The sequence below is a fragment of the Stegostoma tigrinum genome, chromosome 17 (assembly GCF_030684315.1).
Source record: "Stegostoma tigrinum isolate sSteTig4 chromosome 17, sSteTig4.hap1, whole genome shotgun sequence".
NCBI lineage: Eukaryota > Metazoa > Chordata > Chondrichthyes > Orectolobiformes > Stegostomatidae > Stegostoma > Stegostoma tigrinum.
The window spans coordinates 32,232,625-32,259,920 of record NC_081370.1 but is presented as its reverse complement, the minus strand read 5'-3'; the positions used below and the strand labels follow the sequence as shown (position 1 = coordinate 32,259,920).

The window sequence follows — 27,296 nt, the reverse complement described above, 5'->3', positions numbered from 1 at the left end:
TAATAATTAAAAGTAAAATAGAAGATAATGACTGCATGATTAATGATTCATGATTAATTACAGGGGGGATCTTCTGGATGTCACATCAGTGAATTGTATGTCATAACAATGCTGTCTTCATTCATTATAATACCTTCCATAAATTATGATGTTAGTCATTGAAAGAGTAGAGGGGAAAACAATGCTGTTAAACGGACAACCATGGAATAATTTCATTTGAGGTCATATTCATTATCATGTTAAAAATGATGGCTGCGTCATCCATTAAAGTCCATTAAAAATCATTCCATGTTCAATCCTGCAACAGTAACTTAGTTAAGTCAAAGATATGCACAACATTCCTTAAACTGGATTTTAAAAATCAGCTTGAAATTTAAGATCCCCCTAAAATATACAGATGGACTTTCGTGACTTTGCAAACTCCATACACATGTTTCATCTCTCTACTGGTACAATTCCCAATTGACTGACAGCTCTCTGTAACTGTACCCAAATGCACAACATCACGTGCATGCATGGAGAATTTGGGAAATCGTGATTAGCAAGGTGGAGCGAGAAGGGGGAATCTCACTGATTCAAATTTTAAAACAATTGGTCCCTAAGAGTGCTCTAAGACCAAAATGATGGGATGATGATTAACTACCAACTAAACTACCGTGAACAGAATGATCAGTTGAAATTTATCTGCAGTGGAAATTGCATTGAGAGAAGTCCAAAATCCAAATCCAAATTCTCCAAAATATGTTCTGTAGATCCTGCAAGCCCTTGATACAGCTATGCCTCTTGTCTAATGTCAAAATGTTGGTGAATACCACAACGGGAATTAGAATGAACTATAAAGTAGGATTTCAACATTGTCTCTTCTGGCCAACAGTCTGGTCAAGCTTCAAGTGAATGGCAGGGATTAACATATGTCATGGAGCTGTCTGATAGGGACACACCTTCTTCATCCCACCAAATCTCTCTGCTCATACAATACGCTGCATGGTGCATTGACTTAGCACAGCAAATTGATGGATCTTCATTTCAAGAGACAAACATTGATATTTTGTGGAGGTTCCTTCTTCAACCAGAGAATTACATTGAAAATTAAGTAAATGAGTAATAAAAAATACATGTAACTTTCACTTTAATAATCAGTAAGACAGTAAAACAATGTATTTCAATGTGGGATAAAAGGCGTCATTAGCATATTAGTCAAATTTATTGCATTGCAGAAAAGAATGGTTGTGCATGTGATAGAATAGGTATAAGTGAAGGAAACATTGATTATAACTTGTGGGTTACACTTTCTGTGTAATATTTAATCTGCAGGTTTCATAACACTTCTATGAAACTGATAAGCCTCCCTTCTACTCTGCAAAGCTCCAGAAGAAGTTAGGCCAATCCTTTGATGACTCCATATACACACAGTACAAAATAAACCTATATGGTATCTATTTTAGCAACAGTTCTATTCCATGGATTGCAGTGATTCAGAATTTTCAATGCAACAAACATTATACTATTCAGTAATATATAGGCAGCAAACAGTCATAAAGCCTGGCACAATAAATTTTGTCCATCAGTGATTATTTAATTTATTTAAGTGATAAACTCTGTTATTGGAGGGGGTATGAGATAATAAAAGCTGATTTCCACTAATCAAACCATAAATAGTTAATTAAACATTTTAAATAAAATCCATAAAATTACAGTGATAGTGCCAAGTGGGTTTCTTTTCTTCCCAATTTGTATTCAGTGTTATGTACAAATTATGTTAAATTGGGTCATTGACACAAGAGCAACGATATACAATATGTTCACAACTTGAATTTTACAGAACCTCTTCAGTTTTACTGGTTGCAATTCCTGGAGAAAGTGAAATGGGCTGATGTAATACACATCATGAGTTATGAATGATTAATTTAAACACATATAATTTTAGAACAGAAGTGCTATGAATTCAATCTTAATCTTTTTAGCTATATCCAAGTAGTGCTCAGCTTTTCTGGAAAGTTTTTTGCTGCAAGGCCTACCAAGTTCTTTCAATGCATCTTACCAAACTCACCTCATTAATTCCCTCCTGAGCCACTACGACATTTTTCATGTCCAATTCCAGCCTCATGTTATCGTGTACCTTCTCAGAACAACTTGGCACTCAGCTGATAACCCAGAATTCACTGGTATCCCTGGCAACTGCACTATCTTTAAATGCCTGTTGTGCACCCAGGCAAGCACTTTCCTAACATTTATCCTGGATGTGGCACACCAGGGAATGCCAGAAATCCGCAGGCAGGGGCCTGGAGGTTGGGCAGAATGATGCAGAGGTGGGACTTCGTCTTCCATCAGGATCGGTAGTGGAGGTTGTCACCCAGAACAGTGCAGTTTCGGCTGTCTGGAGGAATGCACATCCATGTAGGAAGCAGCTCAATGGCCTTCTCCACTACGCCAGCATAATTTCGCCATCTTCTCACTGATATGTCACACTCACTATCTCTGTCATTGTCCTCACTTCCCACCAATGTCCATGCTCTACTATTCTCATTAATAACTGCAACACCTTCTTCATTTGCTATTATCAATCTCAAACCTTAATTGGCAACTAGTCAGGAAGAAACATGGCATGCTGCTGTGAAAAGTATAAAAGGTAGCATGGGCTGCTCCACACATCAAGATGGGTCTAAATGGGCTTCTCATTCAATTCTGCTGTATATCTTGCCGTGGTCTACATCGCTCAGACCTGTACAATATTTCTCCTTTTTTTATTGTCTGCAACACTAGGAACAAAATTTCATCTTCTATTTATCTTACTCCCTTTCTGGAATTTTCCTCTCAAGTTTTATTTTCTGACCTTTTTGCTCCATTGACACAATATACATTTTCTGCTTTTTAAACATTTATCTATTGATCTGGGGTCTTTCCTAGAATTTTCTATAATGGTCTGAATGCTAGAGTAAGACCTAACTTCCACTTGTAGTAAGGTGGGACACCAGACATGTATGCTTTCAATTGCAGTCAACTGACTTATATGTATTACTGAGCCCACAGTCAAAAGAAAGGTACAAATATTGATTACACTGTTGTAATAGATGAATTGTATGACATCGGTGCATAAGAATGGTTGGATATTGAACCTTATTTCCATCCGGCTCAAACAAACACATTTCACAGACCCTCTGCAAACCCGATTTCTCAAGGATTGTGCAAATTTCAAATTCATATCTTACCTGCAAATTCATTAAAGTGGTTTCCGATATCATATGCTTGGTAATTGTAGCCAGTATATTCATAATCAATAAACTTTACAACTCCTAAGAAAAGAAGAAACATTTATTTTATTGGTAAATTACAATAGATCCTTACCTCACCCCTTTTGGAACTATCTGGACAGACAGCGGATGCATTGATGATACTTTGTTTCTAAATTCTCTTGTTTGTGCAAAGATTCCTTCTTACTGAAGCTAGCAAATGTAACCCCGTTATTTAGTAGGAATAGGGTCTACAGTTGCCTGAAAGCTGCCACCTAGGTGGATAGAGTTGTAAAGAAGGCATATGGTGTGCTAGCTTTCACTAATAGAGGGATCGAGTTCAAGAGCCATGAAATTATGCTCCAACTATACAAAACCCTGGTTTGGCCACATCTGGAGTATTATGTCCAGTTCTGGTCGTTTCATTACCGGAAAGATGTGGAAGCGTTAGAAAAGGTACAGAGGCTATTTAACAGGATGTTGCCTTGAATGGACGGAAGGTCTTACGAGGAAAGGGTGAGAGACCGAGGGCTTTTCTCTTTAGAAGGAAGAAAACGAGAGGTGACTTGGTAGATGTGTACAAAATGATCAGAGGTATAGAAAGAGATAGTAAGAATTGCAGATGCTGGAGAATCTGAGACAACAAGGTGTCTCAGACACAGAACACAGCAGGCCAAGCAGCATCACAGGAGCTGGAAAGTTGACATATTGGGCTTAGACCTTTCTTTAGAAATTTTCATGAAACACCTGAACAAAAACAAGCCAGCTCGGCAGGATTTATGAAATTGAAATAATTTTTGACAATTTTTTGGAGTTTGTTTTGAACATGTTACTTGTAGCATTGTCAAAGGAAAACCAATGGATGCTAGAAATTTGGATAATCAGGAGGGTTTTGATAAGATCCCACACAGGTTAATAAATAAAAGTAGAGTTGTTAGATTGGGAGGAACATGTTAGTTTGGATTGAAAACAGCTTCACAAACAGAAAGCGAACAATATAAATGGATCATTGTCAGAATGGCTGCCTGTTATAAGTAGGATAACAGAAGAGTCAATGCTTAGATCAAACTATTCACAACCTGTATAAATGATTTGGATGTGGGGACCGATATTTCCAAACTGTAATATTTCCAAACTGGGTGGGAGTATAAGTGGTGAAGATACAGCAAACTTCAAAAAGTCTTGCAATGAACAAAGCAAATGGCAAAATGTGACAGATGAACTATCATGTAAATAAGTGTGAACTTATTCTCTTTGGTAAACTAAAAATAAAGGCATAAAATTTCTTGAATTGCAAGAGGGTTGGGAAATATGGCTACCCAAAGGAAGCTGGTTGTCCTTACCACACGTCACTGAAAGCTAATATGCAAATGCAGCAAGCCATTAGGAAGGCAAATGGGTTAGGTATGTTGGCATTCATTTCAAGGGGATTTAATTACAGAAGTAAAGATATCTTGCTGCAGTTGTATGGAGCCTTGGTGAAATTGCACGTGGTGTATTGTGTACAGTTTTGGTCTTATTTAATAGAAACTATATTTTCCAGAGAAGAAGTTCAATGGAAGTTCACCAGGTTAATCCCTGGGATGGAGAGTTTGATTTATGATGTGAAATTGAGAGAACTGGGTCTGTATTCACTGAAATGCTCCCTGACCTCACCTGTCCATCTTCCTATTCACCTATATACTCCATCCTTCCCATGGACAAAGCACAATAATCCCCTACCTGCATCCATCTGTTACCATCTCTCCTACCCTTCCCCCAGACCCCAAGCCCCTCCCTCTATTTATTTCTGGGCTCCCACACCCCACCCAAATCCTGACAAAGGGTTTCAGCACAAAATGTTGATCTTCTTGCTCCTCTGAAGCAATCTGACCTGCTGTGCTTTTCCAGCCTCACACCTTTGGCTTCCAGCATCTACATTCCTTATTGTCTCCAATGAGAGATGATCTCACTGGAACTTATTCAATGCTTACTGGAATGACGGTGTGGATGTACATAGGATGGTTCTCCTGCTGACTGTAGAACCAGGGGCCGTAATCTCAGGAGAGGGAGTGGGACAGTAAAAGCAGAGATAAAGAGGCATTTCTTCAATCAGAAGATGGTGAATATTTAGAATCCTCTAATCCAGAGAGCAATGGAAGGTCAATTATGAAGCATTTTTAAGACAGAAATTGATAAATTTCTTGAGACAAATGATGATAAGGGATACAAAGAAAATGTGACAGTGACATCGTAGTAGAAGATCAGCAAATGATCTAACTGAATACCTGCATGTGGCTAAATTGCCTCCTCCTATACCTCTTACATTAAATATTGACTATTCCAATTCCCTCCTTTTCTTTCTAATCTACCTGTTGCATCTAGTTGGGATGCAGTTTAATTGTAATGGGAATTTTTTGGTGCTTCAATTAGTGATTATAACAGCTAAATGTGTGTGAGAGGTTTGACAGTGGATATCAGCAAGCATTCCATGAAAAGCATTGCAACATGCCAACCATTCTGGCCCCATAAACATTGCCATCATACCAATCAGCAGTGAAGACCATGACAGATCTTCATCCTGCTTTCTTGCCTAAGGATACTAAAATGACTGCAGCAACCTATCTACTGTTCTGAATGAAGGTGGTTCATCATTACCTTCTCAAGTGGATTTAGAGATAGACACTGTGTGCTAGTCCTGCCTGAATCTCCCAAATCCCATTAATAAAATTAAAAAAAACTCTGCTTATAGCACAATCTCACAATCACAGGAATCAGTCCAATGAATCTTCTCTGTTATGCTGGTCTTCCCCTTTCTTAGCAAAACTCCAGTTGGGGTCTCAACAAGTGTCCATACAATTGCATCCTGACTTCTTTATTTCTGTCCCTTATTGTTCTTGCAATGGAGACCAAGAAATCATTGACCTTTCTATTTGAAAGGTGAACCTTAGCATGTTAGCTTTCAATGACATCTTACTTGGACATGATGATCTAAGGAAGAACAGGTTGCTGTAAAATATTTGCACTTTCTCTCAGGCTGGAACAGACAAAGGACAGCCAGTGGTCTGCCAACATTAGTAATATAAGATGATCCCTGGATTGCTGATAAGGACAGTTCCCTAAAATAATAACAAGTATAATTTCATTCTGACTCAATTATACCATAATTGTGGAAGACACAGGAAGTTCAAGGCAGTTTGTGATTGAAAAGGTGGTGTTGAGTTGCCTTCTTGAACCATTGTAGTTCATTTAGTGCTGGTGCGCCCATAATGTCGTTAGGGCTGGAGTTTCAGGACTTTTGAGCCAGTTATATTAAAGGGATGGCTATATGTTTCCAGGTCAGAGTGTTGAATAGTTTGGAAGGGAATTTGTAGCTAGTCATGTTCCCATGTGTCTGCTGGATTGGCCCTTGAGATGGTAGCTGTCACAGATTTGGAAGGTGCTAAGAAGCATTGAGAATTTCTGCAGTGTGTCTTGTAAATGTTACACCCTACTGCTACTGTGCATCAATAGTGGAGAGAGTGAATGTTTGTGGATATGGAGCCAATGAAGTGTGCTGCTAAGTATTGAATAGTGTCAAGCTTCTTGAATGTTGTTAGGGCTGCACTTATCCAGGTACGTAGGAAGCCCTTCATCATACTTTTGCATTTTGTCGATAGTAGACAGAATTTGGGGAGTCAGTAAGTGAGTTTCTCATTGCAAGACTCCTGGCTCCTGAACTGCTCTTGTGGCCACAATATTCATATGGCTCATACAGTTCAACTTTAAGTCAATAGTAAACCCTAGGATATTGATGATGAATGATTCAGTGTTGACAATGCTATTGAATCAAAGTAGTAAAGAGCAGGTTCTCTCTTGTTGGAGATAGTCATTGTTTGGCACTTGTGTGGCGCAAATATTGTCGTCAGTTTCTATCCCAGAACTGGATAGTGTACAGGTCTTAAAACAAAAACGAAGTTGCCAGAAAAGCTCAGCAGGTCTGTCAGCATCTGTGGAGGAGAAAACAGAGTCAACGTTTTGGTCCTGGTGACCGTTCCTCAGAACTGTTCTGACGAAGGGTCACCGGACCCGAAACGTTAACTCTGTTTTCCCCTCCACAGATGCTGACAGACCTGCTGAGCTTTTCCAGAAACTTTGTTTTTGTTCCTGATTTACAGCACCTGCAGTTCTTTTGGTTTTTATTTAGTATACAGGTCTTGTTGCTTTGCAACATGGATTTTTTAAGTATCTGAACCGTCACAAATGGTACTGAACATTGCAAAATCTTCAGCCAACATCCCCACTTCTAACCTTATGATGGAGATAAAGTAATTGCTGAAGTAGCTGAAGATTGTTGAATCTGGGCCACTTCTCTGAGGAGCTCTTTGTTCTGGAGCTAAGATGACTGACTTTCAACCATATGACCAGCTTCCTTTATGCAGAGTATGACTCCTGCTAGTGGAGAGTTATCTCTTGATTCTCATTGGCTCCAGTTTTGCTAAAGTTTCTTTAGTGCCAACCTCGATCAAATGTATCCTTTCATATCCAGGGTAGTCACTCTCACTTACCCTCTAGAGGTCAGCCCTTTTGTCTCAGTTTGGTCAAAAGAAGTAATGAGGTATGAATCCTTGAGTTTGACTATAATACGCTGTTGCTTAACTAGTCCATAAGACAGCTCTCCCAATTTTGGCACTTGTCCTTCGATGTCAGTAGGGAGGAAGTTGCAGTGTCACAACAAAGTTGAATTATCATTGCTATAATTGCTGTTTACAATGCCTACCTCAATATCAGGAGGTCTGGCTAGCTTCATTCTTTTTTTTGTGGCTTTCTAGCAGTCTGCTACAACAGTAGGCCATTTCAAAGGAGAGTTAGAGTAGGCACATTGCTATTGATCTGAAATCAAATTTAGGCCAGCAGTTTTCATTCCCTAAAGTACACAACTGAACAATATAAAATTTTGTTATGAAAATCAACAATGGTTTCATGTCATCACTATACTGTCAATCCCAGATTTTATTTAACATTCTAATTCTACTATCTGCCGTGGCACAATTTGAACCTGGGACCCTTGACATCTGGTCGAGCAACAATACACTACACCAGAGCCTTTCCTGAGATTATGAAGACCAAGTCTATTCTGCAAGAGTTTAGAAGGAAGACATGTGAACTCACTGCAACTTACCAAAATCTTAAAGGTTGCGAGAGGAAGGATGCAGAGAGGGTGGTTTCCCAGGCTGGAGGGGTCTAGAACTAGGTGACATAGTCTTTGAATAAGAGGTAGGCATGTAGAGCTGAAATGAAGTGGAATTTCTTCACTTGGGAGTGCTGCATCCTTGTAATTATAAACTGTGGAGGGCAGTGGGGGACTCAGTAAGAATATATACAAGACAGAGATTGATAAATCGCTTGATGTAAGTATATGAGGGTTAATGAGGATAATGCAAGAAAATGGTGTTGAAGTAGAAGATCAGTCCTCATTTAGTTAAATGGTGCAGCAGACTCAATGTGTTTAATTATTTTACCCTGTTCCTTTTTCCTATGCTCCTACATACCAAAACAGGGAAGGGACATTGCTGCAAGGTTACAATAGATTGAATTTTTTAAATAAAAGATATTGTCCTTATAAATAGATATAATAAAACATGGGAATATTTGATGTGAAGAAGTCTAGATACTTGGTTGTCTTGCCTGTCTCAAGAATTATAAATGACAGGAGCAAGGACTTCATGTAGACTGTAGAAGGGTTGATGAAAAGGCAAGATATTTAATAGATGCACAATTCAAAATATAAAATCAAGCAATCTAATCATACAACACCCTCTCAATAATCAATCTGGGACTACTGTCAAAATACATAACCAGATATGCATGGACAAAGTGCATATTTGTGAATTATAAATGAATGCATGCAGCAAAAGACGCCCTTGTTCATTGGTTTAAAGCTGTCATGCTAAGGTTGAGACAAACAGCCTTGTCCTTTGCTAGTCAGAGCTGTATGTGTTGTGGATCTTGGTCAGAGATCTGCCTACAGCAATGAGCAGAGCTGTTCTTGGAACACAGTCTTTTCAGACAGAGGTGTTGAAAAGTGCACCTCAGTTGATAAACCTAGCTGCATGAGTAATGCTCATCACAAACTTTTACAAAGCTTTGTTTCTCCTGTTCTTCCAGAATGGATCATGTGAAAGTAAGAGAGCTCTGTGCACCTCTCAAACACTAATTTATTTTAAATACAATGGTCTCTCAGGATGTAGGCAAAGTTGTTCTGACTAGAATAGGGAAAATACATTTCCAAGAGTTGCAGTCAATCCCAAGATATTGCCAACAGCCTTTACAAGCCAGTTTATTTCAGCAGCTTCTTTATAGCTAATGTACTGAAATATATAGAAACTGACATGCATGATTCACAGGGCAGTAAGTAATATATGGGTCATGAAACAGATAGCGAAACATTATCCCTCAATGGTCGTTTATGATGTGAATTTAAATACATGACCAACCTATCTTTCCAGTTAACATACAGGCAGTATTCCTTGTTACAATGCTGTCTGTTCATATAAAATATAATGTCCAAACAAAAGCTGGGAACATGCAGGCAATGTTACCAACTAATCAGATCACTTCAGGATAGATTCCTTGAAGCAACGATGATATGCAGACGAAGCTCAAAGCTTACTATATAGGTTAGAGTCTCCAGTATGGTATTAAGCTTGGTGTGGTGGAAGAGAGTGTTGTAAAGTTGGGCTCAAGTTGCTCAAGGATATTTATTTATTAGGATTAAGGTGTTGTCTTGGTTGTGGTCAGTTTTAAAGTTTTGTGTCATATAAAAATGTTCATCACAAATATTCAAAGCGCAATACAGACCAAGAAATACCTTTCTGAGTTGAGGTGTTTTATCGAGTGAGATTCATAGTGCCCGGTTTGTCATGGCTCAGAGCAACTTCGCCGTGCAAACCATCCATTTTTCACCTCATGGCTTTGTGGGTCTTATTTCATGGGATCACATGACAGGAAAAGTTGAAGTGCCTGGCCATATTTAAAGTCCAGCTGCTTGCCACTTCAGATGCTGCAAGCCTGGAAATGGATCCATACTGTGATGCCCAACGTTTATAAGAGAACATGACACTAAAAGGGATGCTTGGTGACTCCTTTCTCTGAAAGTACCTGGAGACACTGGTGGACAGGATGGTGGAGAAGATGGCTCAGCTTTATCCTGCTGACTGTCAAAGAAGGCCATTCAAGGCTTTCAACTATACCCACCCCCATCTCAGATATTTTCATCTCAGTCAGTACTCTTTCCAGAATCTCCATGCCCTTGTTAGCGATAGACTCTCTTCATATGGTGGATAATGACCTGCCCTCCCCCTGTTCACTCCTGGACCTCCCTGTTTATCCTATGCGCTTTGAGATCCTGCCTTTCTGTTTTGAATGCCTCCCTTTCATTCTAATTGTTCTTTCACTAACCCAGCGCAATTTACCCTATCCCTAGACTTGAGTTACCCAATTTCCCTAAAATCCCATTGGCTACTCTTTCATATTAATGGACTGGCCTTGTCCTGGCCTTCTACACACTGAGTTGACAGGACAGTCTCAACGAGAAGGGCCAAGCCCTGGACTGATGTGTTCGAAGTACCTGAATGATGTAATCTTTGGAATGGTTACACCTGACTGGCTGGACTAATTGTGGACCAATCCCTGGACTGGAATCAGGCAAGACCTCTTAACTCACTGTAGTGGCAACCTGACAGACTGCTATTTCTCCTTAACCCACTGAGGACTGTAAATCTTTTCTGCACCTTCTCAAGTTTAACAGCTTCCTTCCTATAGAAGGCCTACCAGCACTGGATGCAGTATTCCTTCTGCTCAAGGCCCCGTGTTCCTCTGACATAATCCTCTTCATTGTCCTTTATACCACATATTTTGGTGCCATCTGCAAACTTATTAACCACACCTCCTATATTCACATCCAAATTATTTATATAAATGATGAATAGCAGTGGGTTTTGAGCTAAAGGGAGAGGCTGAATAGGCTGGAGCATTTTTACCTGGCGTGTCAGAGACTGAGGGGTGACCTTATAGAGGTTTATAAAATCATGAGGGGCATGGATAGAGTGAATAGCTAAGGTTTCTTTTTCCCTAAGATGGGTGAGTGCAAAACTAGAGGACGTAGGATTAAGATGAGGTGGGAAAGATTTAAAAAAAGACCTGAAGTGTAACATTTTATGCAGAGGGTGCTGCCAGAGAACGTGATGGAGGCTGATATAATTACAGCAGTTAAAAAACACCTGGATTGGTGTATGAATAGGGAGTGTTATGGGTCAAATGTTGGCAAATGGGAGTAGGTCAGATTGGGATGTCTGGTCAGTGTGGGTGAGTTGGACCGAAGGGTCAGTTTCCATGTTGTATGACTCTATGACTGCCCCATTTGACTTCCAGACTTAACCACTTACTTGATGCACATGCGGTGCATTTGCTGTATCAGCTATTGGTACATGTTGTAAGTACAACACTAATGTAGTATAGCACCAGAGAGCAACATGGTCAACACCATGACTGTTCAGTGTTCCAAACCATGACGAGCAATCTGCCTCTGCCGATGTGCTATAAAGCAATGCAAACCCCAGATGCTGGAAACTTCCAGGTATATACAACATGAATGAACATGAAGAAATGAAGCTAAAATGAATGTTAATTTCACATTTTAAATGTATGAGACACGCATGTATCCTTGTTCATAAAGTGAGATAACAAGAGCATGCAAGTCTTAACTGTCTCTGAGCTCTCAAGTCAAATCTTGAAAGATGAAAGTGGTCTAAGGGCTGAACTGAGAGCAGGCTTGATGTTAGGGCCAGGCTCATAATTTGCCAATGTCAACGAGCATATATAAAGGTTGGTGAAGTATGGTGTCTACAAAGCATGCAGCCTTCCACAAAAGTGGGGTAAACTGGAGAATGAGGCATACTGTCTGGCTCATCTTGTGTACTCCAAACTGGAGGTCCACTATGACCATTACAGTCATTTACAAGAATGACTGGCCTTTTACTGATATTTCCCTCTGCGAGTGACATTGTAGGGAAGACTGAGCTGGATGAAGGCTGGGGCAAGCAATCAGTGAGCTGCAACTGCCAAGTTTCCATTCTGATTTACAATTTGGGAATTTGTATCATTTAGTTTCTCTGGAAAGGAGAGGAGAATTAGAAGTGGCAGACAAATGAAGTAATTTGGACTAATGACGAGACGCAACTGCATAGAATTAGGAAATCACTGCTCAATGGTAAGATCCTGAAGTCACATTTAAAGCTTAGGAGAAAAGTCAAGAAATGTCTTCTGAAAGTTAAGATTCCAATTTCTTCATTCTGGCTGTATTTTCTCAACTTTCTAGACATTGCCAATACTGGTTCAGGAAGGGGAAAGTTCCATCCCATGAAATCAAGGGAGGGATGATAAAAATGGAATATAGAGCTCATGGCCTGAAGTTGTTGAATCCAATGTTTAACATATACCCAATGCAAAATAGAAAAACAAGATTTCCTTTATCTCTTCAACACGTTGCAAACTTTTCGACTCAGCATTGACCTTATCTATGCTTTTTCCCTCCTCTACAATCATGCCCAATCCCTTTGCCTCATATTTTGTGGTGCCATTGATCTCTAATCTCTCTGATGTCTGTTATCTTAATTTTTCTCAGACCTTCCCTTCTGCTCCCCTTGCTTTTCCTGACCTTTTCAACTACATAATGGTCATCATTTTTCTCTGTCCTTTAGTTCCAAACAAGAGTCTTATTGGACTCAAGACATTAACCACATTTCACTCTCCACAGATGTTGCCAGACCAGTGGAAATTCTCCAATGCTTTCTACTTCCTTTTCAATCTCCAGCATCCTCGGTATTTTGCTTTAGTCTTGTAGAAGCTGGCAGTATTTGAGCACTGCTGTGAAACTCAGACAAAGGCAGGCCTAGAGTAGTGCCATGAACCTCAGAGTGATATAATCATGCCTGTAGATACAATGTCCAAACAGACTTGTAACAGTTCAGCACTATCATTGCACATGTTACCAGTGTTGCTAAGTTGATGCCTTGGAGGACTGTTGGAAGCTCTATGGAATATGAACTTGCTGTCCTCTCTCAGGCTGACAACATTCATGAAGTCCTTCAACCAGCGCTCTTTATGCCTACCAATTAGGCAGCCCAGGTTGAACCACCAATGCTGAAATGATGTAGTTAGATTCTGGGTGTTCTAGTCCTTGAGCTGTTTTTGGTCATCCTACAAGGCCATCTCCAGTCTGCCTACCCAGGTCAATTGTCTTCAACCTGCCATGCAGCAGCCACTGATGTAGCATTTGCATATGATCATTAGATTAGACAGAGGCACAAAGAAGGAAAGTACAAAATGAATGGAGAAGTGTGATTAGTTTTACATGGAAAAGTGAGTGGTTTGATTCACAAATTTGGTTTGGAATTATTATATTGTGGCAGCATTTTTTTTTCGTTATTCATTCACAGGATGAGGGGCACCTCTGGCAAGGTGGCATCTATTGCCCATCCCTAATTACCTAGAAGGCAGTTCAGAGTCAACCACATTGCTGTGGATCTGGAGTCACATGTAAGCCAGACCAGGTAAGGATGAAAGTTTCCTTCCCTAAAGGACATTAGTGAACCAGATAGATCTTTCTTGACAATCAACAACAGATCCACGGTCATCACTAGATTCTTAATTCCAGATATTTTTTGAATTCACATTCCACTATCTGTCATGGTGGGATTCAAACTGAGGTCCCCAGAACATTACCTGGTCTCTGGATTAACAATCCAGCAACAATACCACTAGGCCAGTGACTCCCCTTGCATTGTCACCTAAAAGATGGTGTAATGGTTAATGGAAGTGAGTAGTCAAGGGAGTGTTGGTGAGTGGAGGATTGAACTTGCAGGCAAATTAATCAATCACAGTTAGTATGGTGAGAGAGGGGCTGTATTGGTTGCCTCCTACTTCATCCCAACCACTCTTTTTTTTTCCTTATCCTCACAGTTTACCATATACCTGGTAACAAGGGCAGTGATTTCATGAGGATAGAATCATGCAGGGTGCAGCAACTTACCACAGACCGCACCATTGTTCTGACAAACACTGCAGGGCAGCTCAAGAATTGCTTAAACTGTGGGGGATTTGTTTGATCTACCCAATGTCCTGCTGGCTCACATTTTGTGAGCTGGCTTGGTCTACTTATGTGTATTTTCCATTTATACATGGGGGCATTCTTCACAGTTATGATCCAGATGGTCAGCAAATAGCTCTTTTCACCCTCTAGTGTCCTCTGATTTTTCATGTTGTTTCAAATGCACCTGGCACAGAGCACATGCCACAGAACACAGACATCATCTTTGGCACTAGTATACTCAGCACTGACATATGATACATTGCACATGATCACACACTGACTGGGCTTTAAGGAAATGACACCTTTCTCAGTTCCAGTGCATTCTGTGGTGTCAGTGAACAATGAACATGTTATCAATGACCCCCTGCATTACGTGGAAACCTTTAATCCTCATCGAGCTGTCTGATTTGTCTGGCAAGAGGGAATAAAAATCTATTCAGCTCTTTCTGCCTACAGAGCCTCAGTGCTCACTCTTATGCCACAACGGATGGCAAAATGGGAAATGTTGCATTTATGGCTAACTTCATGACCATTGGCAATCCTCTGAGGTTCCAGGTGTGGCTGAAACAAATGGCAGATTTCAGTGAGAATTTTTTTTGCAAAACTAAGTAGGAAAAATGCCCCTTGAATATTCTTGGTGATGTAGACTCCCACCGACAGTGTTTCCTGACACCGGCTGCTCCTCTTTCATTATGAAACCTCTGCTCATTTTCACTCTCACATTGTTGGAAAAGCATACAAAATGCTGCACTCATGCCTGGGAGCAGGCAGTCTGTGCAGAATCTTTAATGTCTATGTAAAGTGTGCACCATGCCACTTCCTGTAGATGTCACCAACTTTAAATAACAGTTCAAACCACCAAACATTTCTACAGCCTGTGTCGACTAATCAGCAATTTACATGAAAATGATTGCTGCTCTCATAAAAGCACGGAGAGGGATGGGGAAGGGAAAAGATGTTGCGTGGGAATTCCTTCCAGCTGCTAAGAAAATGTTTAGCTGTGCAGGGTTAAGACGTGGTTGTTAGTCAGAGAATTTCATTGCAGGATTGAAGCACTGCCATCAATTTGGCATTCCCCCATTAACGTCATGATATACCAATGTAGCCTACCTCTGGCATGTGCCCCCAGTGGCCATATAAACACTCATCCAAGTTGGCATCTGCTGCCACCCACACCAGGTCTGTGGGACTAAATGGCACCTTCAGTACCAAAATTGCAATTTGTGGCTAATACCTTTCATTTCTTCTAAAAAATAATACATGCCCATTTGCTTATATTTCAAACATCACTCAGCTAAACTTAAGCTTTAGGGCATATTAATTCTTGCTTAAAATCATTTCTTTATTACATTCATCAAAAATAATTCATTATATATTGTGTTGTGAGACAGTTTGACATATTAAGGCACTATATCAATACAAGCATTATTATTTTCATTTAATAATTTTACACCTACCTTTTGCTTCAATGTAGATTATATTCTTACACAGTAGATCATTATGGCACAAGACCACTGGGGATTCACATTGGGAAAGGTGTTCTTTGAGTTTTTCAACTTCACTGACAAGAATGTCAAAAGTTGGCACGTCATTCATTTCCAGGGAACTGGGGATAAATAATATACAGACATACAGTCAACTGCAAACCAAAATGGATCTCAACAGTGACAGTTGCTGGTGTAATTTGCAGCTCTGTATAAAACATTTTGGAAATATGAGACAACCTACATTTTCCAATCAGAACAAACTTTTAATATGTTAAGTGTTGAAAACGGACATTCATCAGCACGCAGAAAAAATACAAATACACTTTTCTGGCATTTTTTTCATTCTATATCGCAATTCTGTGCCATTTTTGATTATTGAAGTATATGATCATAAGGCATCATAGTTTTGCATTGGAGCAACTGAATCCTAATGAAACAACTTCAGTCAGTCAATGATCATTTTTGTTCATTTTTCTTGGTGTAGACCCTATTTTCACATGTTACTGTAATTGCTTTTCAGTTGTAAAACATTATATGTTCTCTCATTCATACGTATGCTAGTGGCATTGTCTCTGTGTGAAAAGTATCTATTAGTGTTATTGCCTCTTTAATACAATGGTCACTGTATAATGGCCCACATAATTTAGAACATTTGCATTAATTTTCTATGAACAGACTGGCAAATGTGTTCTTGATTCATTGAACCTTCCTGTCAAGTTATGAGATGTCTCATTGCCTACTTATATAACACTACCTGGTTCTCAACAACACTAATAAAATCAGTGTTTCTTAGCCACCAGAGTCACTAGCATCCTGCATTGTCCAATTCTTACTTTTCAGATGTGGACTGATATTCATTTTCATAAATTAAAAGGTCTTCAACAATAATTTTAATTCAGGGTTATCATCTTTTTAATTTAAATATATGAATTCAGAACATTTTGTGCACTTCCAAATTCACATTCATAGATATCTTTTTAATTATTTCAAATATTTAGTGTAGATATTTATTGAAAGAAAGATGAGCTCAGTTCTAGTTCTTCTACAACCCAGGGACCAAGCCAATCACAAACTTTCATTAATATTGAGTTTCCTCCCAAACCCAGAATGTTCCAAAATGCTTCCCAGGCAGTTAAGTATGGTCGACATTTAACCACTGTTGTAATGTAGGAAAGAATGGTCGCGACTTCGTACATAGTAAAATCTCACAAATGGCAATGACGTAAGTGACAAAATAATCTGTTCTCAATGACATTTATTAAATAGTGAATATTGGCCAAAATCTCCTTGTTCTTCTGCCAATCATGCTGGAATTATTATTAAAGGGATGATAAAACTACCATGATAACAAAGTGTGAAGCTGGATGAACACAGCAGGCCAAGCAGCATCTCAGGAGCACAGGGATGATAAAACTACCACGATTCCTTTTCCTATACTAGGATAAAAAAACATCCTCACAGCAGGACTCGGCAATTCGGCTTCCCGAGTCTGTTCCACCATTTTATATGATCATGACTGATATGGTCTCAGCCTCAACTAACTTTCCTGTCCAGTCTCCATGACCATTTCACCAACGACCAATGAAAAATCTATCTATTTCCTCCATAAATTTACTCAATCATCCTTTTATTTCTACTTTGAGGTTCTTTTATCTCATGAGTCTCCTTCACTGGGGACTTGGCTAATGATTGGCATCAGCGATATTGGTGGCGCACTACCTCAGCTGAGAATCTTTTTGATTCCATGCATGCCACTCAAGGAAGACAACCATGCTCATAAAATCAGTAGTTTCACAATTATTTCCACAGTATTGGCTATGTGATGAATGTTTCTTGAGGTCAGAAATTGCAAATGTCTTCTGTTGTGTTTTGTGTATTTTTGCTTGGTGTAGTAGATTTCTTTTGATGATCTGCATCATCACTGTTTGTAACAAACTGTTATACGAGCAGTACTGTTCAATTAAAAAGTCACCAATGATCTCCGACATTATCTAAATGTAGTAACCAGCATTTGGTTGTTGTTTTAAGTTTTGCTGACAGTTACTGAGAGGATTCTTCAGTGGAAAATGCTTCCTGTATCTCAGTAAAATTTGTGGTTTCCCTTACTTCCCAGGCTGATATGTGCCTTTTCCTTCTGACAAAACGGGACTTTTGCATTTTTTTTTACATTTTACATATGTTCCTCTTTTAGTGTTTTTTGCCTATAAATTGCCTGGTCAGCTTAAATCTTTTGTTATTGACCTAAAATTCATAAGTCTGCTTCTGGTACTTGTTTCAATAAAACTTTAGATGGTAGTCCGATCTTTAAAAATTTCTCTCCAGCTTGTTATTGTGCTATTCATGACAGTAGCAACATTCAGAGTCACGGTATGTATTATTTCCTTCCCTTTTCCAGCTTCCTAGTCCAGGGCAGAGCTGTACAGATAGGCTTTCCACCCTTTCCCTTGGAGACTCAACTTACTTATGAAGGTGACTTTCATCGCTCCTCTGCCACTTGTGACTCGGCTCTACTCTCTTACTGCTTACGTGTGACTTTCTTTAGTTCACAAAGGTTACTCTGTGCTCTTTTTCACCCTGGGTTTTGTTGTTTGATAGCCGTGGAGAACAGGAGCTCTGCTGTTACAGCTCTCCCAAACTGAACTAATTGACTGTTTAAACGATTCTAGAAGCTAACAGACTAGTTGCGCCTTTCTTAAGAGTATTTGCATTTAAGTTACAGTTCTCAGCACAGCATTCTGTGCTTATTTTCTCTTTGGATTTCCATGGATTCTTTTTATTGTTGATCTCTTCAGAACTTTATACAGTCACCAATGTCACCATGTTATAAGAAAGATGATAAGGCATGGATATCTCGGGTAGAAAACTGCAACTAATCCTTCCTCCTATTCTAGGAGCTTTAAGTTGTTTGTAGTTAAGGAATAACCTACAAATAGGTCTTCAGCAAAGACTTTAGATTACATCTTATTATTGACGTACACATCATGTCATTCCAACATGACATGAGAAATAAAAAACATAATTGCCTCCAACTACTACTACCCCAAACTGCCTCAATGCTCCACTCTGTAGCTGCATCACACATCAGGGTGCACAAAACTTCTACTTAACTCATAAATTAACCCTGTCATATCCATTATCTTATGCAACAGAGACCTTATACTTTCAGGAGCTGAGAATGCAGACAAATGTGTGGTTTAAGCCATCACTAGACAACGCCAAAAGACTGAAGCTCTCCTTTAGTTCTGCTTGGGAATTTCGGTCTATATTGTGCACTCAAGTCCAAGAGTTGGGCTCAAACCCACAATGTTAACTTGGAGTTGAATGCTACCACTGGGTCAAGGGTTAAATAAAACTAAAAACATATTTCAAATTGACGATCATCAAATTCACAAATCGTGGGTGAAGTAGTTCCTTCAAAATATGTGACCACTGCAATATCAATATTTATGGTGTGCACAGGAAATTTATTTTCTTTTTAATGAGCACATTGGAGTTCTATTCTTTTCCTTGCTCTCGCATATTATACAAAGTCAGAAACTCAAGCTGTTACTTGTTAAATGATCGAAGTAACAGATAATTGCTGACAAAGGTTGGCCATTTGGGCAATATAGATTCCTTCATATAAGGATGCTGCATTTCTCAAAAAAGTCAGACATTATTGTTTGGACTGCATGGTCCTGTTGAGAAAATCATGACTTTTGTGTATAAACTTGTATTCCCTGATACCTTTTGTATTTGTAAGTGTAGCTCCATGTCTTCCAGTCATTCTTTAACTTAAAGCAGTGTTCCAGCTGGATGCATCACCTTAGTTTAATATTGATTTCATTTTATGTAATGTGCAAACATATTTTTAACTATAAGGCTAATGTCTAGCATTCTAAAACAGATATGCAAAATAATGCAATGACATGCAGATGCTGGAGTTCTGAGATAAACACAATAGATCAGTGATGTATTTCAACAATATTTGTTAACAATTGGGTTAAGCTGCCTCTGAAAATTGTTCCATCATATAATATTTCCTCTAAAATCCATGTTAAACTCAGGTAACATCAAGTTGGTTTCCAAATAAAATAACTGAAAGTCATGACATTGATGTTTACAGGCAGTTCTTTTAGGATGACAGAAACATTTGGTAACCAATTACATGGTTGTTTGCTTTCAATATATATTTTGTGCAACTTATTTCAGGGTTTTTTTTAGGTAAAACTGCTACAGCATTAGAAAGGGAATAGCAATCTGCACATATACGTAGAAAATCACTAACTAAACAAGAAATCTGACACTTGTGAATATTGGTCACATCGTCCTGAAAAACTTAAAGGTATACACACCAAGAAGGTGCCAAGTTTTGTCTCTGGGCTGTGCTGAAGTAGTTATCGGTTACATTACCATGTGAGCCATGAAAACAAAACCTACTGCCCACATTCCCAGCAGTGGATGGAAGAAAACAGAATCCTGAAAAGAATGAAAAATGCAAAATTGTCCCTCTTCACCCACTCACCAAAGCTTTATAATCATAGAGAAATTTCTACTTGATATTGTGATATCTCATATTAGCACAAAAAGGGTATATTTTTCAAAAATTATATCATTTTAAATTCCTCAAGTCTAGCGGGTGAGGGAAAATATTTAAGAAAGAAAATCAGCTTTCATTTCTGTGTAATATCACCATCTAATGATGTCTAGTCACAGTTGAGTGAGAAGCATAATGTGCTTGGTTTTGTAGTCCTCCGTTATTGGATTGTCAACTTCCTCTCCCTATGGGGCCAAAACGGGACAATTGTCTGTGGGGCTATTTATGGCGTTGCCACTTATATAGCAAGGAGGTGAAGGTCCTCTCATTTTGGGACCATCTAATTTTCACTACCATGTAAATCAATGAAATGAAAGCAGGGACAGTCACTGTCATGAACTGGTGACCCATCTGGCTATCCTAACACGTCAGCCACAAAAATAACACCTATTGCGTACATTTCCAGCATTGGCAAGAAGATAATTGAACACAAAGAAGAAGAATGAAAAATGTAAAATTACCCTCTTTCTCCCAACCTCAGAAGCTTTATTCTTAGGGAAATTCTTATTCAAGATAATGTGGTATCTCAAATTAACACAGTAAAGAAGGATATATCTTCCAAAAATTATGCTATTTAAATTCCATTAAACTTATTTGCGAGGCAACCTACTACTTGGATACACCATACACTACATTCAGGTTTACAATGGTTTACTGTCCTTGTAAATTTGTGTACATTTTCTTTTCTTCCCAATGGCAACTGAGTAAAAGGATTTTACTAGTATTATACGTGTACCTTAAACCAACAGTAAAATAGTCCCTGCTGTGTCAAGCATTGTTCCTTGCCTAGATGTCCTCATTACTTTTTATGCCTTTCCCCTTTAAGCAAAAATATCAGACAGCAATTTAAACCTTTAAATGCTTTCAATATTTATATTTGGAACAAACATTTTAAAACATATTATATACAGATGTCTGAATAATGTCAACCAAAATTACTAGAAGGATAAAAATGTCTTGCACATTCTGCTAATTTTATAGAGATTATACACGCAATCCTTTGAAACAAAACTGTAAATTTGATACATGATATAAAAAGAAATCTTTCACTCCAGAAACAAAATTTTAAGAAGAATTCAAAACCTTCATTTTAATTGGCGAAAATAAGAAGCCACCTCTCTGAACTGTGTTTTAATCCTTGCACAAAAAGAAACAAAAGTTCCAAAAATCTTCCTTATGCCTCTGCATTTGCAGTCTGTGATTTTACATATTAATTTTCAAATGTTGCTGCCAATAAAACTCACGTACAAACAATTTGACATGTTTGAATAAAATTCTGTGTTTTACTTTAAGCATAAGCTTCAACCTTTTTGAAATGGTTGCGTCCTTATCTCTAAAATAGTAGCAAAGGAATTTCCTACAAACAGCACGGCAACCTTCACACAGTTCACATGTTAAGGCCACTTGGACCAGCCAATGTCACTCATTGAAGTCATGGGATATGATAATGGTCATTTTTTGATGAAAGCTGTTGGATACCTATTTCAGTCACAACGTTCAAGATTCAGGCAGGGAATGAGAAAACGTTTTGGAAGTTTCTAAATAAATTCTGGATTATTTCAGCGTCAGATATGGTTGTTCTATTCCAGTAGACTATATGTTCCACAAAATCTGATTAAGCGTCAAAAGGACAAACGTACATAATAGACAGATTTATCTTCTACCGTGTTCTTAAGTTCATCAAGTTAATAATAATGATTACCAAGTAGAACATGACTTGGCAATGGTAAGCATGAATAAATATTAAAACTGCTGACTGATATATTGTTTGCGGATCTACAACAGAAATGATGGCTCAGAATTCATTGTAATGGTAATACTAGAAAAGAATGCCATACATGAGACCAGGATGTCCCCCAGTCCTCTAGTGGCAAATTCACAGCAATGCTAACAGCACTTTCAATGTAAATAAAGTACAATGAACAAACATTAGATCAGGAGCAGCACAGCTAGTGACTGATGTTCATCCAAGTTACCAGAGCCTCAATAGAAAATAATAGGGCTATCATACAGGCATGATGCCGTGAGTATGGGTCGCATTCTATGACATATTACCCTTCCTCAGGGTAATACCTGAAATAATACCTCCTCCTCCAGATGCTGCCTGGCTTGCTGTGTTCTTCCACCCTCCTGTTAGTCTACCTTGGATTCCAGCGTCTGCAGGTTTTTTTGTCTCTAACCAGGTTAATTTGAAAATGGATTCCTTACCTGTGGATGCTTTTCTCCCAAACCCAAGTGAACTTATGATTAAAACTAATTTATATGAATGGATGAGAATACAGGAAGAAGTTTTGTTAGTAAGTTTGCAGATGACACCAAATTTGGTGGTATAGTGGACAGCGGAGAAAGTTATTCAAGAGTACAATGTGATCATGATCAGCTGGGCCAGTGGGCCGCAGAGTGGAAGATAGAGTTTAATTGAGATAAATGCGAGGTGTTGCATTTTGGTAAGGCAAACCAGGGCAGGACTTACAGAGTTAATGGTTGGGCCCTGGCGAGTGTTGTCGAACAGACAGACCTAGGAGTGCAGGTTAGAGTTCCTTGAAAGTGGTATCACAGGTAAACAGGGTGGTTGAGATGGCATTTGGTATGCTTGCCTTCATTGGTCTGAGCATTGAGTGTAATACTCGAGACGTCATGTTGCTGTACAGGACATTAATGAGGCCACTTTTGGAATACTGCGCAGTAGGCAGGATATTATTAAATAGGAAAGGATACAGAGAAGATTTGCAAAGACTGGAGTGTTTGCATTACAAGGAGAGACTGGATAGGCTGGGAACGTTTTTACTCAGAATCATAGGAGGTTGATAGGTTGACCTTCCAGAGGTTTATAAAATCATGAGCGGCACAGCAAAGGTCTTTTTTCCCTAGGTTAGGGCAGTTCAAAATTAGGTGGCATAGTTTTAAGATGAGAGAGGAAAGATTAAACAAAGACATAACGGGCAACATTTTCCACACAGTGGGTGGGATGTATATGGAATAAACGGCCAGAAGAAGTGGTAGATGCCAGTACAGTTACAAAATATAAAGGAAATTTGGACAGGTACATGAATAGAAAAGGCTTACAGGGATATGGGTCAAATGCAAGCAAATGGGACTAGTTTAACTTGGGAAACTTGGTCTTCATGGGTGAGTTGGGCAGATAGGTCTGATTCTGTGTTGTATAACTGTATGATTCTATAACTCTATGACACTTGGAGCCAAATTTTCCAAAGAAAAAATGAGGTTATTAATTACCAAACATGAGAAGAATTAAAATACAACACACATGTAGATTAGAAATGAGGTGAGTCAGAAAAGATAGAAGTTTTTAAAAAGTAGATATACAGTTGAGTCTTTGATTTGTTTGTGGAATGCAGATTGTTAGGGGTGTTAAAGGTGGATTACTGTTAGTGTTGAACAGATAGTTTGATGAAAGAGATAACAAAGTGTAGAGCCGGATGAACACAGCAAGCCAAGCAACATCTTAGGAGCACAAAAGCTGACGTTTCGGGCCTAGACCCTTCATCAGAAAAGGGGGAGGGGGAGAGCGTTCTGAAATAAATAGGGAGAGAGAGGGAGGCAGATCGAAGATGGATAGAGGAGAAGATAGGTGGAGAGGAGATAGACAAGTTAAAGAGGTGGGATGGAACAGGTAGAAGTGAGTGTAGGTGGGGAGGTAGGGAGACGATGTGTCAGGCCAGGGAGGACGGACAGGTCAAGGAGGCGGGATGAGATTAGTAGGTAGGAAATGGGGGTGCCGCTTGAGGTGGGAGGAGGGGATAGGTGAGAGGAAGAACAGGTTAGAGAGGCGGGGACAAGCTGGACTGGTTTTGGGATGCAGTGGGGGGAGGGGAGATTTTGTGAAGTCCACATTGATACCATTGGGCTGCAGAGTTCCCAAGCGGAATATGAGTTGCTGTTCCTGCAACCTTTGGGTGGCATCATTGTGGCACTGCAGGAGGCCCAGGACAGACATATCGTCTAAGGAATGGGAGGGGGAGTTGAAATGGCTCGCGACTGGGAGGTGCAGTTGTTTATTGTGAACCGAGCATAGGTGTTGTGCAAAGTGGTCCCCAAACTCAGCTTTACAGATTGGTTGTGATTCTGTAGTTTTAACGCTTCTAGACTATGACTCAACTACAATATTCAAAATGAGACAGAGTCTTTTTGTTATAATGTGTCCTGTCATCTGGCTGCTAACTAGCTTACTTTTAGCACTGAATGTGGGAGTGCTTTCTTTCCTGCAACACAGGGGTGATAAGGGGATACTTCCAATCACAATCTTCACAGCAAAACTAATACTTCAGCATAGGCTGTTAGACAGGAGAACATTTCATGATATATGAAAGGCAGTAGTTCTTTAAGCCCTGTCCTTGTATTTTCTTCAAAGGGAAAGGCATAAAATGTGGTTGCAGTTTGGGATATAATCTACAAAAGATATATTGCTGTTGAACAGGGAGGTCACGAGTCCCTTGTTAACTTTGCAGTCACAGGAGTTCACAGTTCAGTCTGTCTCGACTTGCTTCCTCCCCTTTTTGAAGGGGTGTTGCTCCAAGTTCATTTTGCATTGGTAAGTATGACATTACGTGGGTATCTCCGTCTCTTTCCAGACCTACACTTAATTTACATCCACCATTACTTTTGTCTGTCAGCTGGATTTTAGAAAACACATTTCAGAACAACAAATAGAATCACAGAGTCTTACAGCACAGAAACTAACCCTTTGTTCCAACTTGATCGCATTGAACAGTCATCCCAATCTGACCTAGCCCCATTTGCCAGCATTTGGACCATATCCCTCTAAACCCTTCCTATTCATATATCCTTCCAGATGCCTTTTAAATGTTGCAATTGTACCTGCCTCCACCATTTCCTCTGACAGCTCTTTCCATACACTCACTACAATTTGTGTGAAGAAGTTACCCCTCAGGTCCTTTCGCCTCTCTCCTTAAACGTATGCCCTCTAGTTTTGGACTCTCCTACCCTGGGAAAAACATCTTGACTATTCACCCTCTCCATGCTTCTCATGATTTTACAAACTTCTATAAGGTCATCCCTCAGCCTCCAATGCTCCAAGGCTAAAAAAGCCCCAGCCTATTCAGCGTCTCCTTCTAGCTCAAACCCTCCCGTTCTGGGAAAATCTTTGTAAGTCTCTTCTGCAATCTCTCAAGTTTGACAACATCTTGCCTATGGAAAGGTGACCAGAATTGTACACAGTATTCTGAAAGTGGCCTTAACAGTGTCCAGTACAGCCACAACATGACATTCCAACTCCTATAATTTGATGTTCTGACCAATGAGGGCAAGAATGCTCAATGTCTTCTTCACCACTGTGTCCACCTGCACCTCCACTTTCAGGCACTATCCACCTGCACCCATAGGTCTCTTTATTCAGCAACACTGCCCAGGCCCCAGCATTAAGTCCTGCCCTATTGCCTTACCAAATGCAACACCTCACATTTATCCACAAAAACCCATCTACCATTCCTCAGCTAATTGGTCCATCTGATCAAGACCCCATTGCACTTGTACAGTGGATCTTCACCGTCCACTAAACCATCTATTTTGCTGTCATCTGCAAACTTACTAACCATACCTCATTTATTCAGATACAAATCATTTATATAAGTGACAAAAAGCAGCAGACCTGGCATTGATCTTTACAGCATGAAAATGTCCACAGTACTTTGGATTTCTGATCTGTAGTCAAGGAAAAAGAATATATAAATCAGATTTAAGAGGTGACCCATCTGGTAAGATATATCTCCCGAATTGCTTGAGATCTCTAGGGATGTTCCATTGTAGGTTGGATTCATGCTTATCACACTTGCTGATTAAGTATTAATTAAGGCAGAAAAAGAGCTATATTCAATAAAAACAGAAAGAACTGCTGATGCTGTAAATCAGAGACAGAAACTGAAGTGCAGAGCTGGTCAAACACAGCAGGCCAAGCAGCATCAGAGGAGCAGGAAGGCTGACTTTTTTTTTCTGAAGAAGGGCCTAGGCTGAAACATCAGCTTTCCTGCTCCTCTGATGCTGCTTGGCCTGCTGTGTTCATCCAGCTCTACAGCTTGTTATCTCAGATTCTCCAGCATTGGCAGTTCCCACTATCTCAGAAACAGAAGTTGCTGGAAAAGCTCAGCAAGGTCTGGCAGCATCTGTGGAGAGAAATCTGAGTGCACATTTCGGGTCAAGTGACCTTTCCTCAGAACTAATGTGGAACGTTCACTTGACCCAAATCATTTCTCTCCATAGATGCTGCCAGACCTTGCTGAACTTTTCCAGCAACTTCTGCTTCTGTCCCAGGAAAAGAGCTGTGATCATTAGCTGCTTGAAATTGTTGGTTAAGGTGTCTGTCGATCAGCTGAAGTCCCATTAAGTAGTGCTTTGCTGCAGCGTATAGTGAGAGATGACTGAATTATACAACAACCTTCTGGAATTTCTACAACACAAAGAGTATACACTGTATACAAGATTTCAGCAAATTCAGGCTAACCTGATTAACACTCTTAAGGGTATTTGCACTATAGGCCTGGATTTCCTTTGAGGTGTTTGAGACTGGAAACAGCAAAGTATTTTCTTTTCCTTTAATTAATTCTAACAAGCATATCATAAAAATGTTATCTTAATTTCACTTTACAGTAAAAGTAACATCTCTAATTGTGATTTCTAGTCAGCAGGATATGGCAATCAAGGTAGTTAGCTGGGCAGCAAGTGACTAGGCTTTTAAAATTAATGAAGCATGTCAATCTGGGAATTTATTGCCTATTTGGGTGGAGGGGAGTTTAAGAATAGCTCTTGGATTCTGAGCATCAAAAAATGCCCTTTCTCTTTCTTCTTATTTGATGAGTTTATGTGCTCAAGATATGAGAAATTGGTGCTGGGAGTAGAAAGCATTTGCAGCTTTAGCA

At 39.4% G+C, this 27,296-nt stretch overlaps 1 protein-coding gene across 2 annotated transcripts in view; it reads right to left on the bottom strand.

The window, feature by feature from the left end:
- The window catches only part of LOC125459325 (ethanolamine kinase 1-like), a 416,823-nt gene that overhangs the window by 171,241 nt on the left and 218,286 nt on the right, over positions 1-27,296 (bottom strand). For both annotated transcript variants that reach the window (XM_048545648.2, XM_048545649.2), the window contains exons 4-5: positions 15,798-15,946; positions 3,210-3,293 (exon numbers count right to left, since the gene is read on the bottom strand). In XM_048545648.2, coding sequence (XP_048401605.1) covers positions 3,210-3,293; positions 15,798-15,946 — 233 coding nt within the window. The remainder of the gene's footprint in view (positions 1-3,209; positions 3,294-15,797; positions 15,947-27,296) is intronic.